This window comes from Arvicanthis niloticus, chromosome 6, assembly GCF_011762505.2.
Source record: "Arvicanthis niloticus isolate mArvNil1 chromosome 6, mArvNil1.pat.X, whole genome shotgun sequence".
In the NCBI taxonomy this organism is placed as follows: domain Eukaryota; kingdom Metazoa; phylum Chordata; class Mammalia; order Rodentia; family Muridae; genus Arvicanthis; species Arvicanthis niloticus.
Genome location: NC_047663.1, coordinates 19,968,614 through 19,985,861, shown reverse-complemented (window position 1 = coordinate 19,985,861; position 17,248 = coordinate 19,968,614). Strand labels below are relative to the sequence as shown.

General features: G+C 56.1%; 2 protein-coding genes across 4 annotated transcripts; one reads left to right on the top strand and one right to left on the bottom strand.

Annotated features, from left to right (window-relative positions):
• Window positions 1-537: 537 nt before the first annotated feature.
• Window positions 538-6,832, top strand: Grn (granulin precursor). Of its 2 annotated transcripts, none has more exons than XM_034505963.2 (13): window positions 538-697; window positions 2,978-3,122; window positions 3,238-3,363; window positions 3,492-3,576; window positions 3,966-4,075; window positions 4,169-4,304; window positions 4,424-4,533; window positions 4,730-4,853; window positions 5,082-5,179; window positions 5,269-5,514; window positions 5,730-5,963; window positions 6,044-6,268; window positions 6,356-6,832. In XM_034505963.2, the coding sequence occupies exons 1-13, from the start codon at window positions 666-668 to the stop codon at window positions 6,491-6,493; spliced, it is 1,809 nt and encodes a 602-aa protein (XP_034361854.1). In that variant the 5' UTR covers window positions 538-665; the 3' UTR covers window positions 6,494-6,832. The 2 variants fall into 2 exon arrangements, with proteins under 2 accessions (XP_034361854.1, XP_034361855.1); XM_034505964.2 differs by lacking the exon at window positions 538-697 and adding an exon at window positions 704-849 and having other exon boundaries at window positions 6,356-6,717.
• A 104-nt stretch (window positions 6,833-6,936) lies between these two features.
• On the bottom strand, window positions 6,937-17,248 carry Fam171a2 (family with sequence similarity 171 member A2). Of its 2 annotated transcripts, none has more exons than XM_034507517.2 (8): window positions 16,981-17,248; window positions 13,572-13,799; window positions 13,256-13,348; window positions 10,313-10,471; window positions 9,847-10,026; window positions 9,633-9,749; window positions 9,384-9,510; window positions 6,937-8,861 (listed from the first exon to the last, which is right to left on the bottom strand). In XM_034507517.2, the coding sequence occupies exons 1-8, from the start codon at window positions 17,096-17,098 to the stop codon at window positions 7,415-7,417; spliced, it is 2,469 nt and encodes an 822-aa protein (XP_034363408.1). In that variant the 5' UTR covers window positions 17,099-17,248; the 3' UTR covers window positions 6,937-7,414. The 2 variants fall into 2 exon arrangements, with proteins under 2 accessions (XP_034363408.1, XP_034363409.1); XM_034507518.2 differs by having other exon boundaries at window positions 9,384-9,489.

Genomic DNA, 17,248 nt, shown 5'->3' with positions numbered 1-17,248 from the left:
GCTATGAAGCTGGATTTAAATCTCTTCTTCCCCCACCTTGAGCCAATCTCCTGCCTCCTCCCTACACACATCTACAGTGCCTGGTACTCGCCACTGAACCTTTATTAGATTTAGCCTAAGCCACTCTCCCTATTCAAACCTGGGGACTATTTTCATCCTCACACCCATCTTTCAACTTGTTTGAGTCCTGGCTGCCGGGCGTGAAAAGACAGAGAATTTACAAAAGTCCGGATTCAGAAGCAGACACTCTTCCCGTGAACGACCTTGAACGTGTGCCCTCAGGGCAGTTCTCTTAACTGTCGGTGGATTTAGGCTCGTCTTGTCTCAGCTCTGGAACACCCTGCTGGGCGCCGCCAGAACCCGGGGATGGGGGGTGGGGGGTGGGAGGAAGCAACCGAACGAGCAAGCACTGCCCTGGAGGAGGCGGGCTATGCTGTCATATGATTCTCTAATCACATGATCGTTAGAAATGGGGTATAGGGAGAGAGAGGAAAGGGAGGAGGAATGTGAACTGAGTAGAAAAGAAACACAGCATTTCAGAAGAGTCCCGCCTCTACGTAGACAAGTAACCAATGGAAGCCCTGTATCTCCAAGAACTGGCTAATGGAAATTGAGGTGGGCGGGCCACCGCGCGGCCAAGCCCTAGTCCTGGAGCTGAGCGCCAGATGCCTCCCAGGGAGCGCGGACCCCGACGCAGGTAGGAGGACGCTTTGCAGACATCTCCCCGGCCACTGTCCAGAGGCCTGACCAGGCTGCTGTGCAACTGAGGGTCCTCTGGAGTCTCAGCTCAGAGACAAGAGAAGACCAGCCTCTTGAAACTCCCCTAGGGGTTTCTGATGCACTAATGAGGTTGTTTTTTCTTTTCCTTTTTGGAGGGCGGGGGAGCAGTTGTAGACACCCCCCCCCCAATAAGAGGCTTCCCTTGCCCAGCATGTCGGAAAGCTTCAGGCCTTTCTTTAGGACAGGAACCACCCCTCTCTTAGGCCACCACCTCTGTCTCCAGGTCCCGGCTCTTTCTCTTTCTGATGCTGTAAGTGTTCGCGGCGTGCAGTGGGTGTGGATCTCCCACCCTTGGTCTCCAGAGCTCAGAGGGGTTGGGAGCAGGACCTGGGCGTGATGGCTGAATCCCTGGGTTGTGTCAGCTTTATTTCCTTTCTCGGGGGCGAGAGAGCTAACTTCCGCCTCTCCCCGCCACTTTTCCCTGCTCCCTTTCATCTGGATTGGCTTACCTTTTAGGAAATTCATCTCCCCTTGACACTCGGAGTTAGGGGGTGCCACCTAGTGGAAGATGTCGGAGCTAGGGCTTCGAAAGACTCCTGTTCTTTAGCTGTGTAGTATAGAGGTGGCCAGGGGCTCACCACTCCCTAGCCCTATTGAGAAGAATCCAGTCTCCCCTACCACTTCCTGGTTAGGAGATGGCTTCTGGGATGTTCTTTGAGTTAAGTGAAAGGGCACTTGAAAAAAAACCTAAAGAAAGAAAGAGAGACAGATAACAGATTCTGAGAGAGAGAGAGAGAGAGAGAGAGAGAGAGAGAGAGAGAGCGCGAGAGAGCGCCACAGATCCTTCTAAGTAGCCAAGGCTGGCCTGGGATTCACCTTGTAGCCCAAGTTGACCTGGCGCTTACAACCCTCCTACCTCAGCCTCCCAAATGCTGGGATCAAAAGCATGCCTGCCATTCGTGGGTGGTACTTCCTGCCTTTCATAGCCACCAGTGTCCAGGCAGAGATTGAAGAATTGAGACACAGGGTACAATTTCTAAGACTCTCAGCCATAGATTAGAGTGTCACTTCCAGGACTAAACCCCAAGTGCAGATTCTACGAAGTTCTGTACCCACCCTGCTTGGGTCACCTGCCGGAGAAATGCTCTGCCCTGTCCCTCTGTTTGGACCTCTAGCCTCTGGGATTCAGAGTCCTTCCCTGGCAGGTGTTCAGGGACACCAGTTGGCATATGAATCCAGTCCAATATCCTGTCTCTTTTCCCTGACTTGATCCTTAGGCATGAATTTGAAAAGTGAAAGTAATATTATAATTACTGCTTTGCATAGTTGTTGCAGAGAAATACAATAAGGAGAGGGAAAATGGCTCTCTCGAGGGCCTTTGAATATTGCTGGGTTTGCAGCCCCAGGCACAGTAGTGTCATTCTGAGTTGCTGGGTAGGCCAGCTGAGCTGGAAAGAGGCTTATTAGGGAAGTGAGAGGCAGTGAAGCAGGGTACTGACTGGGTCTTCCCACTTGCAGTTGAGTTTCGATTTCTGAGCAGGGAGAGACAGAGGCGGTCTGTTTGAGGAGTCCAAAAGGGCCCTGGTGATGTCAGGAAGGGTTCATCATGAGATTAGCTTTGAGGCTGACCCAGCCTCTGTGTCCCCTTCCCTTGGGTGGGGTGGGAACAGTTGTGGGTAGGCAGTGGCTGGTCTGTAGGGAAGTCAGCCCAGACCCCACTGGCCACTGTACTTCTGGTTTTTACAACTTTCTCCACTGCTCGGTTTCCCATATGATCATGTGACTGATGACTGTCCCTCAAGGCTTTTGAAAGCTGCAGGTGGCAGTTCAGTACCAAGCCAGGGGTGGGGGCTGGCCATGCGCCTGTGTCTGCTAAAGTCTCCCCTGCCTCTCAGTTAGCCCACAGTCCCATAGATCAACGCCACAAAAGCCATATGCCTTCCTGACTGCCACAACTACCCCAACCCCCTCCACTCACCCAGAGTCTCGGGTGTCAGGACATAAAGTGTCGATTCATGGCCTCACGAATGGCCTAACACCTGAGACTGTTCATGCCAGGGTTCACGCTCACAGTGTGCGCATGTGCGGCACACATAGGTAGGACGCTGACTCACACATCTGCTTGCTTTTCTGTTCACTTGTTGAGAAGACTCAATAAACCCAGGGCCTTGGCTGGGGCACAGGGGAGTGCATGGCTTCAGAGTAGAAGGTGCCACAGGCTTCAAGATGGCTGCCAAACTTTGCTTGGCATTTGCAGGCAGACCATGTGGATCCTGGTGAGCTGGCTGGCCTTAGCGGCAGGGCTGGTGGCTGGAACACAGTGTCCAGATGGTCAATTCTGTCCCGTTGCCTGCTGTCTTGACCAGAGAGGAGCCAACTACAGCTGCTGTAACCCTCTTCTGGTGAGTGTCTCATGTCCCAGTTGGCAGCCCGGGGCTTCTGAAGGGCTGGCTACCTTGGATTGGCCAGAGGAGGACTGGCACGGATCCTTTGGTTGATGTCATCTCTTCTTTCCAGGACACATGGCCTATAATAACAAGCCATCGTCTAGATGGCTCCTGCCAGATCCGTGGCCACTGTCCTGCTGGCTACTCTTGTCTTCTCACTGTGTCCGGGACTTCTAGCTGCTGTCCATTCTCCAAGGTGACAGCGCCATTGGCTTGGGGAATTGAGGGGGGGGGGTTGCTTAAAATCTGGATTTACCTCTTTCCTTCACTCTAATAGTCCCAGGCAGAAGAGTCTTGCTCACACGGGCTTCTCCATGTCCATAGGGTGTATCTTGCGGTGATGGCCACCACTGCTGTCCCCAGGGCTTCCACTGTAGTGTGGATGGGAAATCCTGCTTCCGAATATCAGGTGCTGTGGGGCACAGGGGAGGGGGATATGTGGGGAGGGACATCGGGTGGTACTTGAAGTGCCCAGGATCCCAACTGCCTGGGTGGCCCTGATTCCTGAACAGAGGGGCAATTCTGAGAGAAGAAGATGACAGACAAGGATGCAGAACTCCAGGGGGCTTGGGGATATGGAGAGGCCATGCTGGAGTGATTTAACACCACCCCAGCTTCACTGGATGCCTTAGTTGTCTATCTGCAGTAGGGGGTAGCTGCTGGGATCCTGGGAGATCACCTAAGCCCTCGGACCGATCACTAAATCTCCTGTAGCTGGACCTGCAGTTCTTCAGTTATGGTACTGGGGATGATCTTTACTGACTGGATTAATGGAATTCTGGATTCTTCTCTCTGCAGATAACCTCTTGGGTGCTGTCCAGTGTCCTGGTAGTCAGTTCGAATGTCCCGAGTCCACCACCTGCTGCGTTATGGTTGATGGTTCCTGGGGATGCTGTCCCATGCCCCAGGTATGGGGAAATGATGGTGACTAGCCGCTAGAGGGGTAGACCTGGGAGCTGGGGCCAATGCTGATGGATTTAGGACCATCTGCTTTGTCTCAGGCCTCTTGCTGTGAAGACAGAGTGCATTGCTGTCCCCATGGGGCCTCCTGTGATCTGGTCCACACCCGGTGCATTTCGCCTACGGGCACCCACAGCCTACTAAAGAAGTTCCCTGCACAAAAGACCAACAGGGCAGGTGAGGAGGCCAGAAGCCACCCAGCCAGTCCCCAGGGGTGAAGCCACATTTGACTCTTGGCTGGGAAAAAGTTCCCTCCATCCTGGCAGCCCCTCCCTCATGCCTCATTGCTCTTTCAGTGGCTTTGCCTTTTTCTGTGGTGTGCCCTGATGCTCAGACCCAGTGCCCTGATGATTCTACCTGCTGTGAGCTACCCACTGGGAAGTATGGCTGCTGTCCAATGCCTAACGTGAGTGAATGGCTGGATCCCCCTGGGCCGGGACATATCCTTACAAGGGGACTCCAGGCACTGGGCTGATCTCTGAGAGCCTTAAGGCTCATGCTGCCCCCTAGTGGTGGATTGGAGCAGTGTATGCTATCTGCCTGGTTTCTCTCTATGCTCACTAAAGACTGAAGTTCAGAGACTTATTCTTGTCCCAACCTAGGCCATCTGCTGTTCGGACCACCTGCACTGCTGCCCCCAAGACACTATATGTGACCTGATCCAGAGTAAGTGCCTATCCAAGGACTACACCACGGATCTCCTGACCAAGCTGCCTGGATACCCAGGTACAGGACTAGACTGGACCCCATTTCATCTGCTCAATAAAGAGGGGTTCTCCTCAGTTATGGAAAGGGGATTGGGTGGGTTTTGATGGCTGCATGGAGGGGCTGGGCAGGTGCAGCCCCTCTACACTGGCCTGGCATGAGATTCACTGTGGCAGGGATAGCTACGTGCTCCATTCTCGACACCTGGTCCCATTGCCTTTGATAACTTGGTCTTTACTCGCCTCACAGTGAAGGAGGTGAAGTGTGACATGGAGGTGAGCTGCCCTGATGGATACACCTGCTGCCGCCTCAACACTGGGGCCTGGGGCTGCTGTCCGTTTGCCAAGGTACTTGGGAGCAGTGGGCACAGCGGTCCAAGCCAAGGGGGCAGCTAGCTTGGCTCCAGTGTTTATTGGCTTCTCTCTGTCTACCTTAGGCCGTGTGTTGTGAGGACCACATTCACTGCTGCCCGGCAGGGTTTCAGTGTCACACAGAGAAAGGAATCTGTGAACTGGGTGTCCTCCAGGTACCCTGGATGAAGAAGGTCACAGCCCCCCTCATCTGGCCAGACCCACAAATCTTGAAGAGTGGTGTCCTCTGTGATGGTTTCACTAGCTGTCCTACAGATAATACCTGCTGCAGACTCAGTTCTGGGGACTGGGGATGCTGTCCCATCCCAGAGGTAACGTGGGAAGAGGGGCAGCTCTGAGGGGGTGGAGATAGCGTCTTGGCCTGGGCAGGTGGGTGGTAAGGGTCTGGTGGCCTTATTCTTCTGCACTCTGCCTAGTCCAAGGTTGCACCCAGTGTTGTGACTTGTCCCCAGCGGGAGAAGCTATGAGCAAGAGAGGTAGACTCCCATGGTCCTCTGTAGGAACATTTTTCTCTGCCCACCCCTAGGCTGTCTGCTGCTTAGAACACCAGCATTGTTGCCCTCGGGGTTTCACATGCCTGGCTGAGGGGAACTGTCAGAAGGGAGACATTATAGTGGCTGGCCTGGAGAAGATGCCCGCCCGCCAGACAGCCCTGCTCCAAACTGGAGATATCGGTTGTGACCAGCATACCAGCTGCCCAGTAGGGCAAACCTGCTGTCCAAGCCTGAAGGGAAGTTGGGCCTGCTGCCAGCTGCCCCATGTGAGTCTCCACCCACTGCCCTGGGAGAAGGGAGCTGTGTTGTTGGGATCCGACTGTGATGCCGTTCCCTCACTCCACAGGCTGTGTGTTGTGAGGACCGGCAGCACTGCTGCCCGACTGGGTACACCTGCAACGTGAAGGCGAGGACCTGTGAGAAGGATGCCGGCTCCATCCAGCCTTCAGTGGGCCTGACCGTCAGTCCTAAGGTTGGGAATGTGAAGTGCGGAGACGGCCATTTCTGCCATGATAACCAGACCTGTTGTAAAGACAGCCAAGGAGGCTGGGCCTGCTGTCCCTACCTAAAGGTCGGTGCTGTCCCTAACCCTGGGGCTGGGTGTGGCCACGGGCTGTGTTCTGCTTTGTCCAGTACTTACTCTCCCTTGACCATCCAGGGTGTCTGCTGTATAGATGGGCGTCACTGTTGCCCTGTTGGCTTCCGCTGCTCAGCCAAAGGAACTAAGTGTTTGCGAAAGAAGACCCCTCGCTGGGACATGTTTTTGAGGGATCCAGCCGCAAGACCGCTACTATAAGGAAGGGTTACAGACTAAAGAACTCCACAGTCCTGGGAACCCTGTTCCGAGGGTATCCACCACTCAGGCCTCTCTAGCACCTCTTCCCCTCGAGTCTCCCGGCCTACTCATTCTGAGTGACCCCATCACCATGGGAGGTGGGGCCTCAAACTAAGACCTTCTTTTATGAAAAGAAGGCCGTGGCAAAAGCCCCGTATCAAACTGCCATTTCTTCCGGTTTCTGTGGACCTCGTGGCCAGGTGCTCTTCCCCGATCCACAGGTGTTGTGTGAGCTTGCTTGTGTGTGTGTGTGTGCGGTGCGCGTGCGCGTGTTGCTCCAATAAAGTTTGTACACTTTAACAGTGTCTGATTTGATGCGCCAGGGCCCTCCGGTACCAGCATTCCCATAGGAAAAAAAAAAAAACAACCACACATAGGAAAAAAAAAAATACACACACACACAGTTTCAACCTCACCAGCTTTATATTTTTTTTGTTGTTGTCCAGAGTGTTATCACATCCTCTAGTCCCCAGGACCGCCCCAGCCACCAGCCCTGTGACACCCAAGCAGCACCCCTCCCCTCCCAAGGGTCCACAGAGATTGTCCCTCCCTTCCCAGCCCTCACCCTAGCAGCTGAGGCTGGCTCGCCCCTCCTGCTCGCCCACAATAGATCTTTCTATGTACAGCCTCGTTTATCCAGGCACTGCTCCCCCACCCCAGCCCTCCTCCCCAGCCCCTCCCATAGGGGACCGGGTCCCTCCCACCTCCCTCTGCTTGGAGGCTAATCCAGGGTCCCTTCCCAAGACACTTCCCCAGCACATACCACAGATGAGCTCAGTAGACCCCTGAGCTCCCGGCTAAGAGCGCGTACCCCTCCGCCGCAGCATCCCGGGGCACGCACTCTGGGGACCTGCAGGGGCAGTGGGTGATCCCCGGGCCGCACTACTTGACATTGAACACCATTAGCGGCCGCTCCTCCCGCCGCTGCCACGGGCTCTTCTTGTCGCCAGCCTCGTCGCCCACCTCCGCCCCCAGCTCGTCCTCCGGGCTGGTGAGCGAATCGCGCCGCAGCTCACTGGCGCTGCTGCGGGAACTGTCCCCACGGCTGCGGCCCCGACCCCTGGGTACCGTAGCTGCCCGGCCTTCGGGTGCCACCACCTCGTCCAGCAGTGGCGTTAGCGAGTTGTCCTCTGGCGAGCAGAGGCCGGTGCGGCTCTCGCTGCTGCTGGGCTCTGTGTCTTCGCTGAGCGCCAGGCGCGCGGGCGCGGGCGGCGGCGGCGCGGGCGGCTGTGCGCGCTCCCGCTCCTCCCTCGCGGGCCGGCGGCGCGCAGGTCGAGCCTCGTGCACGTCGACGCCTGAGTCCAGGCTGGCATCGGTGCTGCGGCCGCCGCCGCCCGCCTGCAGGTCGATGTAGGAGTGGCGCACTTGCGAGTTGGAACGTCCGTCCAGGGACACGAACCAGGCGCGCGGGTGAGGCTTCACGCCCAGTTCCAGCAGCTTCTTCTCGGTCAGAGCCTGCAGCTCGCCGTTCAGCTGCGCCATGGTGGACTCGTTGAACAGCACCGGAATGGTGACCGAGCCGCTGACCGGTGCGGAGCGCCCGCCGCCCCAGCCCTCGCCGCCACCGCCGTCGCCTCCCGCACCCGCGTGGCCCTGCATCAGGGGGCGCTGGGGGTCGGGTTGAGGGAAGGGGCGCGCGGGGCCGGCGGTCGAGCCCTCCGGCGGGGTAGCCTCGTCGCCCACTCCCGAGGCGCCCGCCTCTCCGCCCAGACGCACATAGTGTGCGGGGATCACCAGGGTGGGCATGACATTGCGGTACACGTTGTCCTTGAGGTGGTCGATGGAACCGCAGAAAATGAGCTGGCCGGGCTGGCTGAGGGACGGCGGCCGCGCCAGCTGGTCCACCGACTGTGACAGCAGAAAGTCGGGGGTCTTGCTCTCGGCCGCCCCCTTGTGGCCCATATAATGGTCGAAGGACGGCGGCGGCGAGGGAGGCTCATGCATGAAGGCAGCGGCCCCCGCTGGACCCCGCCGGTATTCGTCCAGGCTGGGCTCCAGCCCGCCAGGACCCTCGACAGAGCGGGCGCCCTTGAGCCCGGCACCCTCAACGCTGCGGGCACCAGGAGGCTCGGCGGCCGGTCGACTGGAGGAGCGCGGTTTGGCACGGAAGAAATCATCCCTGGAGGATGCTAAGTCTCGGGAGCTGGAGAAGGCCGAGTGTAGGGAGCCTGGGGGAGGGGCCTCGGGGTCTCCCGACGACGTGGGCTCCAGAGGTCCCCCGCAGATGAGATGGAGTTGAGACATCGACGTAGCCTGATCTCGTTTGTTGTCCGAGGGGCCGGAGAGCTGCAGCTTGCGGTGTTGTTGTCTTGGCTTCAAGCAGCGTCTTCTGCAGAAGGGGAAAGAGACAGGCGCTCAGGAATGCTGAAAGTAAAGGTTATCTCCGTAAACCCCCACAGCCAACACAAGGGATGAAGACAGCATTGGGTTGGAGATGGCAGATGCCTGGGACGTTCAAGAGAAATGGTGGGGGACCCAGATGATGCCTGGAAGCTGCTCGTAGAAAGAGGATCGTTCATCCGGGAGCTGCACCCACTCAGCTTCATGGGGGTAAACTGGCATGCACACTAGCTAGGAGTGCCTGCTCTGGGGGTCCCCTGGGAGCGACAGCTGGGCTGGTTGGAGCCGCTGTAGATGGTCTCTCTGCAGAGGCAAGACCTGCAGATCCTGCCATCTGTCACCCCTTTCCCTAAAGCCACCAGTCTCTGGAGTCTTAGCTCTTGCATTGCCATTCTTTCCTGGGAGCACTTTGAGGATCTTCTAGAAGCATCTTTGGGACCCCAGTGCAGAGCACAAGCGCAGGCCTAGGGATCTGGTGAGAGAAGGCAGGGCGGGCCCCGGGCGTACTCACCGGCAGTAGTAGATCAGTAGACACAGCAGAATGAGCACCAGCAGGGCTAGGGCTGCCAGGATGGTCAACAGGAAGATTGTGTGGTAGGTGCCGATGTCCTGAATGCCTGAGGTGATGGTAACCAGCCCTGTGCCAGGCAAGGGCTTAGGATGCCCTTTTTGCCTTTCACAAGGCCTGAGCTCTCCCAGACTGAGCTCTCCATAATGCCCCTCCCCCACTGTCCCTCCCCCGCTGCCCCACCAATCTCACCAGATGTAGGGGAGGCCATGGCAGCTACCCAGTACCCTAGCTGCGGGGAGACAAAAGTCCAGTAGAGCTGTCGGCCTTCCTTCCGAATCACACCAGTGCCATTTCGTACCCACAGCCCTGGAAAGAGGTCAGAGGACTTCATCAAACTCAATGTTCTGCCACCTCTAACAGAAGCCCCCGCCGCTGGCACAGTCACCCAGCCCCTAACACTTACCACTCTTGGGGTCAAACCTCCAGGCTGGAATGCTGGTGCCCACAGCAAGGGCACGAGGCTCTGAGGGCACTGGCAGGGACAGGTGAATGGGGCCTGAGAGAGGCACCTCTGTCCCATTGCCCGTTAGCAGATGTACGCTCACAGCAGCCAGGGGTATCAGTTCCAGCCAGGAGCCATTGCCTGAGGGAAGAGGACCCTGGTACTAATGGCTGTGTCCTTAAAGAAGGAAGGTGTTGGCCGGGCAGTGGTGGCCCACACCTTTAATCCCAGCACTTGGGAGGCAGAGGCAGGTGGATTTCTGGGTTCGAGGCCAGCCTGGTCTACAGAGTGAATTCCAGGACAGCCAGGGCTACACAGAGAAACCCTGTCTCGAAAAAACAAAAAAAGAAAAAAAAAAAAAGAAAAAAAAAAAAAAAAAAAGAAAAGAAGGAAGGTGTCTCCCCTCTACATTAAGTACACGGCTTACCTGAGCTGGAGGCTTCGGTGCCCAGGAAGGCAGGGAAAGCCCGCATTTCCTGCTGGGTACTGGCAGGTGTGAGCGAAGCCCAAAGCTGGCTGTAGGTGGAGCTGACGGGCAGGCGCGCAGCTCTCCGCTGGAACTGCACCCAGGGCTGGGAGCGGGCACCTGGATGGAAAGCGGGCACAGTGGTAGCCTGACCCAGACCAAAGCAGAAAGCAAGTATCCGAAAAAAGAGAACCACTGGGTTAGGTGGATCGGAAAGGCCAGGGAGGGTGGGAATATAGAGAGAACTGGATAGCCACAGATTGTTAACTTGAAGGGATGTGATACCGGAAACCCCCAGTCCTGGTGACTGTGTGACCTTCCACAAATTACTCACTTCCTCTGAAGTTTCCTTATAAACATATAAATGATGAGGGTCGTGGCGCTGAAGAGAAGGTGATTTAGAGGGCGACTGCTCTGGGTTTTTATTCCCAGCACCTACATGGCAGCTCACAGCCACCTGTAATTCTAGTTCCAGGAGACCCAATACCTTTTCTGTACATGGTACACAGAAATACACTCAAGCGCGCGTGCGCGCGCGCACACACACAAACGCACACACACACACACACACACACACACACACACACACACACACACACGTCATGTCCTGAGCTAACAACATCTGAGTGCCGGCTTTGAGTTAGGTTATGGGATACAGAACTAAGATTCCCTGTCTTCATGCTCAGGTCTCTCTCTCTCTCTCTCTCTCTCTCTCTCTCTCTCTCTCTCTCATTATTTATCTATTCTGGTTTTGTGGGGGTTTTTTGGGTTTTTTTTTGAGACAGGGTCTCACTATGTAGGTCTGGCTCTCCTGACACTCACACTGTAGACCAGGCTGTCCTGGAGCTAACAGACATCCTCCTGCCTCTGCCTCCTGTATCTGCTGTTCTTTACAGTTTCTCTAGAACCTTCCGCCATAATAGAAAGAAGTGTTTTGCTTGGACTGTCATTTAGCACCTCACTGAATACATGTGGCAAGTGAGCCTGGCCTGGTGTACACACGTGTAACGTCAGCACATGTGTAACATCAGCACATGAGAGTTTGCAGCAGGGTGAGAAGTCTTGGGCCAGAATGCTGAACTACAGAGTTCTGAGATACTGTCTCAAAAATTAGAAGAAAAAAAAGAGAGAGAGAAAAGTGGCTGAGGAACAGAATTTACCTTTCAAAAATTATTTTTCCTTTATTTTTATGTGCATGAGTGTTTCGTCTGTATGTCTGTACACCACAGGTGTGCAGTGCTCTTAGAGGCCAGAAGAGGGTGTGAGATTTCCCCCTGACAAGTTAGTCTGTGAAGTACCATGTGGGTGCTGGGAATCCAATAGGACCCAAGTCCTTGGAAAAGCAACAAGTGCTCTTAAGCACTGAACCATCTCTCTAGCCCCAAATTGTTTCCATTTAGATAGACACACACTAGCTTACATTTCTCTCTCTCTCTCTCTCTCTCTCTCTCTCTCTCTCTCTCTGTCTCTCTCTCTCTCTCTCTCTGGTGTTGGGGCTGTGGGAACAGACATATAAACAGAATTCCAATCCTCTGTGGTCATAGGTAACATTTATTAAGTTTCAAAATATGCTGGGTGCTGTCCTAAGCAGGCTATGTATCATAACCCCTAATAACCCTAATAACCCCTAATAACCCCTGAGGTATCAACTCCATTTTACCGATGCAGAAATGAAACTAGAACTTCGGCAACATACCAGGGCCACCATCCTGAAGCCTGACCCTGTCACCCCACACCCCTCCACACAACTCTATCCTGTTCTTTTACTAAATGTTGGGAGCCTGGGCTACCATGTGGGGTGTTGTAGGGTAAGGGGGAAAAAAAGTTGCCTTTCTGGACATGGAGGAGAGAGGCCCAGAGGCCACAGGCTACAATGGTGTAGTGGCTGGGGTAGTCTGACCAGTATTGCCAACTCTCTGCACTTCACACCAAAAGCCGAGGAAGCCACGAGGGGGCGGTAAACTCTGAGGCAACAAAGATCCATTTGGCATTTTAGAGTCCCTGGGGGACATTGGAGGCCTCTGGTATGGGCTCATCCAGATGCAGATGGCAAACAATCAATCTGCCAATAATTCAATAAGAATTTAAACTGGGGAGGGCTCTCTCAAGCTCCAAACCTCACGGTGGCTCTGTAGTATTGGCCAAGCACCTTATACTGCATACCAGGCCAGAAAGTACCCTGAGCCCTCACTGCCCCACCTGCCTGCCTGCCAACTCCACCCACCTCTCTCTGCAGCCAGATGCCTCGACTTGCCCTCCGCTCCCTTTATTAGCTCCACCGGACTTCCCCCCAAAGGTGAGGGGCGTTTCTGTCACCGCCCACCTGCTCTGTAATGCTCCCCGGGTTTGCAATGGTGTTTGTCTGTCTTCCTGTTTGCCCATGACTACAAGGCAGGCTGTGGGTCTGTTCTTCCTCAGCCCCATGCCCAGCACCAGCCCTGTGCACAGAGCAGGTGCAGAATAGGAGATTAAAGCCTTGTGCAAACGGACCGTCGAGGACGGCTCCAGGCCACTGGATAGCTGTCCAGTTGCCCTAGAAAGCCCTCATGGTTTCAGAACAGCCAGGCACCCAGTAGGTGCACAACAAATACATGTAGATCCACTGAAGATAAACAGGTCAGGGAGGTGGGAAGCGGGAGAGAAATCACAAAAGCCCCAAGGAAACTATAAATATTTATTAAATACCTGGGTTTTTTTTTCCTCTTAACACATTTGATGCAATTTTTTTTACCTTAATTTGATGAAATAAGTATTACCCTTCCACATCTCATACATGCATTAAGTATGGCTCAGAGAGGTTAAGTAACTTGCCCAAGGACACCCAGCTACTATGTGAAGAAGCAGAGGTTTCTGCTACAGGTCAAGGGAGAGGAGCTATGGAACGAAGGGCAGGGTGGGGCTTACCTGGAGAGCCTAGGAGGATGTGCACAAGGTCCTCATAGAGGATGAGGGTGGCTGGCCGCTCCGGGAGAAGGTAGAGGCTAACCGATGCATACACTGCAAGACGGGTGGTCTGTCAGCTCTAGAAGAAGCATTCCCTAGGTACCCCCTTCGTCTTCGTCCCAGAGGCTCCATCCTCCCACAGCCCAGTATGCCCCAGCCCAGGCAGCAGCTGCTGGGGAACTGCCCCTCCACCCCCAAGGACTATTTTGGGAAGGGGCTGATGGTGGGTCAGCTGCTGTCCAACCCGCACCCCCCCTCCACCTGCCCCTGCACTCACGCGGCAACTTGTCAACACGCCATGGCACGGAGTTGGTGAGGAAACCTGGGCGGGCAGCAGTGACCAACACCCAGGTACCCAGGCGGTAACTGAGGGGTAGTGTGGCCACGCCCTCCGAGTCCGTGGTACCAGCAGCCAGTAGAGTGCGGTTCCCAAACACGTCTACTGAGGCCCGGGCCAGGGGCACCAGTTCCCCGCTCACATATACCTGTACCTTGATCAGGATCTCTGTGGGAAGACGGGATGAGGGGATGAGGAATGAGGAGAGGGGCTGCTGGGGGAGAGAGGTTTGGGGGCTGACTCCAGCGCGGTGCTGGGGATCAAATCCAGGGCCTCTGTCAGTGGGTTGTGCTCTCTGCCAAAGCCAGCAGAGGAGGAGAGAGGGCTATCCCCTTTCACCAGCGCTAGCCCATGCACACTTTCACATTTCTAAACTCGGGCCATGCCTGTAATGGGTGATGTCATCGTTATAATTGACAGCATTCCCACCCCCATTCTTACTGGGTCACAAAATAGGAATATATCTTAACAACCAGCAAAATGCTATGTTTGTTAAAATATGCCCTCAGCCCATTTTACAGATAAAGAAAGTGAGGTTTAGAAAGTGTTAAGTCCTTGTACTAGAATTAAGTGAGAAATCTGAACTCTGAACCTAGTAGTGTACTTCTAGAATATAAAATGTTTGTCAGTCGACCCTAAGAGACCAATGGTCTATGGAGAGGAGAAGAGAGTCCAAGAAAGAACAAGTTGAGGTGGAGGGGAGAGGGCAAGATCAAGTAACTTAGAGGAAGGATGGGACCTGGGTCTCCGCTTGAGTTCTCAAGTAAGAAAAAAAAAAAAAAATCGAGTCAGGCCACTAAAGAACCTGTCACTTCTTGCACACACTCCCTTTCCAGGGTCCTTTCCAAAACCTGTTTTCCTTCAAATTTAGGGACCAACCCCAGCTCCTAAGCCCAAAAGAGTATCTTCATCCCTCCCTTCCTGTCTATAGCTGGTCAGCTACAGTCAGTCACCATGGCAACGCCCTCATTCCTCCCAAGGGATCAAGCAAAGGAGCTGGGGCCCTGATGAGGAAGGGCTACATGGAAAAGCAGATCCAGGCCCAAGGGAAATAGTGTGCAGGGGACTGGGAGGGAAGCATAAACTTCTAGATTCCCAGGCTGTCTGTGACCCCCCCTCCCGAACCTCCACGTCTCCAGGGTAACCTGGCCACGCTGACCCTGAAGGTGAGGTGCTCGTGTTCGGATGGGTGACTTGAGTTACTCTCATGGATTTCAACAGGTTGCCTTGTCATCTAACCCTTCCACTCAACGCCAGCTTCTCCCTCAAGACGGGGCCCCGCCCCTCCCTTCCTAATGAGTGCCAAAGATGGAGAGGTTAAGCCGCTCAGGAGGCAAGTGGAGGATGCACTGGATGCTGGGGGAAATCCCTTGTAGAGACGGAGTCTGGAGCCTGGAGCTGAGAGCAGAAGGGGCGGGGCCGGGGGCGTGGGCAACCACAGAACCTCAAGGAGGCCTTTCCCTGACTTGACACTCAACAGTGACAGGTGTCTCTTCTCAGGCTTCCAACGCAGAATACCACGCCTGGTCCTGGCATCCCATCCAGCTATTCCCAGAGCCCACCTCCCTCTCCAGGATAGGCCAGAGTCTAGCTTTTCAGGGTGGGGCACCCACTCTGCCCACTCCCACGCTGGCTCTCCAAGGAGTGGCAGTCTCCTGCCCCAGTAGGAATTCTGAGAAGCTAAAAAAGTCTGACTGCTCCCGGCCCCCATCCTAGGCTAGGAACAGCTGGAGAGAGCAGCTGGGAAGAGGGCATCCAGGAGTCTGAAATTTTGTCGCTTGAGGGAGGCCTTTTGGCTAAAGGGCCAAAGCCTCAAAAGAGGGGAGGGACCTGGGAAACAAAACAGAGGTGGGCAGGTAAGGCCCGAAGGAGCATCAGTGCCAAGCTAGGAGGTGGGGCAGGTGTCTAGCAGACTTGTTTCCTCTCTTCCTCACAGCCTGGGCTCCCAGCCAGCTGCCAGAAAGAGCCCCCAATTCTGGCTCTATTCCAACCAATTCCCTGGGCCCTTCCTCCCCTGGGGTGCAGCGTCTTGGAGGAGGAGCTTCCTAAGAAGCTTGGGCCTCTTCTCCGAGAAATCAGGGGAGACTGAGGCACCGGAAGATCCCTTTCTACCCTCAAAGCTTGACATTCCATACAGCGTCGGCATCTCTCCACTTAGCCCTGCCTCATTTCAGAGGAAATCCGACCTCCTCCCTTCATCCGGACCCTACTTCCCTCAACTAGACCCCCCCCCCTCCGCCTTTCCTGCTAGCTTCTGGTGTGTGTGTAGGGGGGTGGCGTAAGGAGCAAAGAACACTGTTCCAGGATGGAGTCACAGGCAGAAGGAACAGCAATTGTGGGGTGGTGGCGAAGGGATCAGAAAGGTGGGAGAGGAAAGCAGGGATAAGGAGGGGAGAGGCCCAGCGCACCCAGGAGTGAGCTGTGGAGTCAGGGTCTCCAGCTCCCACCGCAGGGGTTGGCTCTACCCTCACCTCACACACCCATGTGGGCCAGGTTAGGCGTTAGGAGGGTCAGGGTCTCCTTTGGGGGCGGGGGAATAGGTGAAATGAAGAGGGGGAGATCTGGAAGCTGGTAGAGGAGAGGTAGCAAGAGACAGGCTGGACAAGGACCCAGACACCTGCCCTCTCAGCTGGTACTGTCCACAGCTCGCCAGCCAGCTCAGCATGGCTCCGTGACCACAGCCCTGCCATGCGCCCTGAGCTGGGAATCACAATAACGCCTGTTTTCAGCCTCCCCTCAATGCATCCCCTCCCTCTAGCATGAGCTGATCGGTGTTTATTTGGTGTACCCCAAATTCTAAACCTGGGGGTTTGGCTGGAAGCTGTCAGGCTCCTGGGTGAAAACCCTATCTGAGCAGTCAATCCCGCCCACAGCCTCACCCACTCCCCCTCTCCCCTCCCCCCTTGCAGCCCAGCTCTAAGCTCCCAGCCCCAGTCCGGCCAGGGTGGCAGGCGATGCCTGCGCCCCCACCCAGCCTCGGTCGCAGCTAGGGACCCGCGGGGGGCTGCGGAGCCGGCGCCTGCCCCAGCCCGCCCCTGGGCGGGTGTCTTCCGCAGACAATAGCTCTGGCTGCAGTGCCTCGCGGACCAGGAGGGAGAAAAACAAGTCGGAGGAGGCGGCAGCGCCGAGCCTGGAGACCCTCGCCCTCCCCATTGTGTTTCCCCAAGACCCCCCCGCAGCAAACAGTCCCCCAGTCTCTCCCCCAGAAGCACCGATCTCAGGTCGCCTTCCCCCCATCCTGGGAGCAGAATGCACCCCAAGTCACTAGCAACGTGAAAAGGGGGCCGGCGGTGGCAGCCGATCACGGGGTACAGGCCCACGATCGCCGCCCCTCGAGGCCGAGACTCACCCTGCGGGCTGGGGGGCTCCGGCGGAGACTTGCCGGGAGCTCGGGAGGCGCCGCCGAGCAGCAGCCCCAGCAGCGGCAGCAGCCGCGCGAGGACGCCGGGGCCATTCGGCGGCGGCATCGCGGGGCTCGGCCGGGCCCTAGCGGTCCATCGCTGCCGCCCGGCCCTGCTCGGCCGGCCCCGCTCAGCCCCAGCTCTGCACCGCTCTGTGCAGCTCCGGGTTGGGCTCCCGCTCCGGCTGCGGCGCCCGCTCGGCGCGATTGTCTCCGC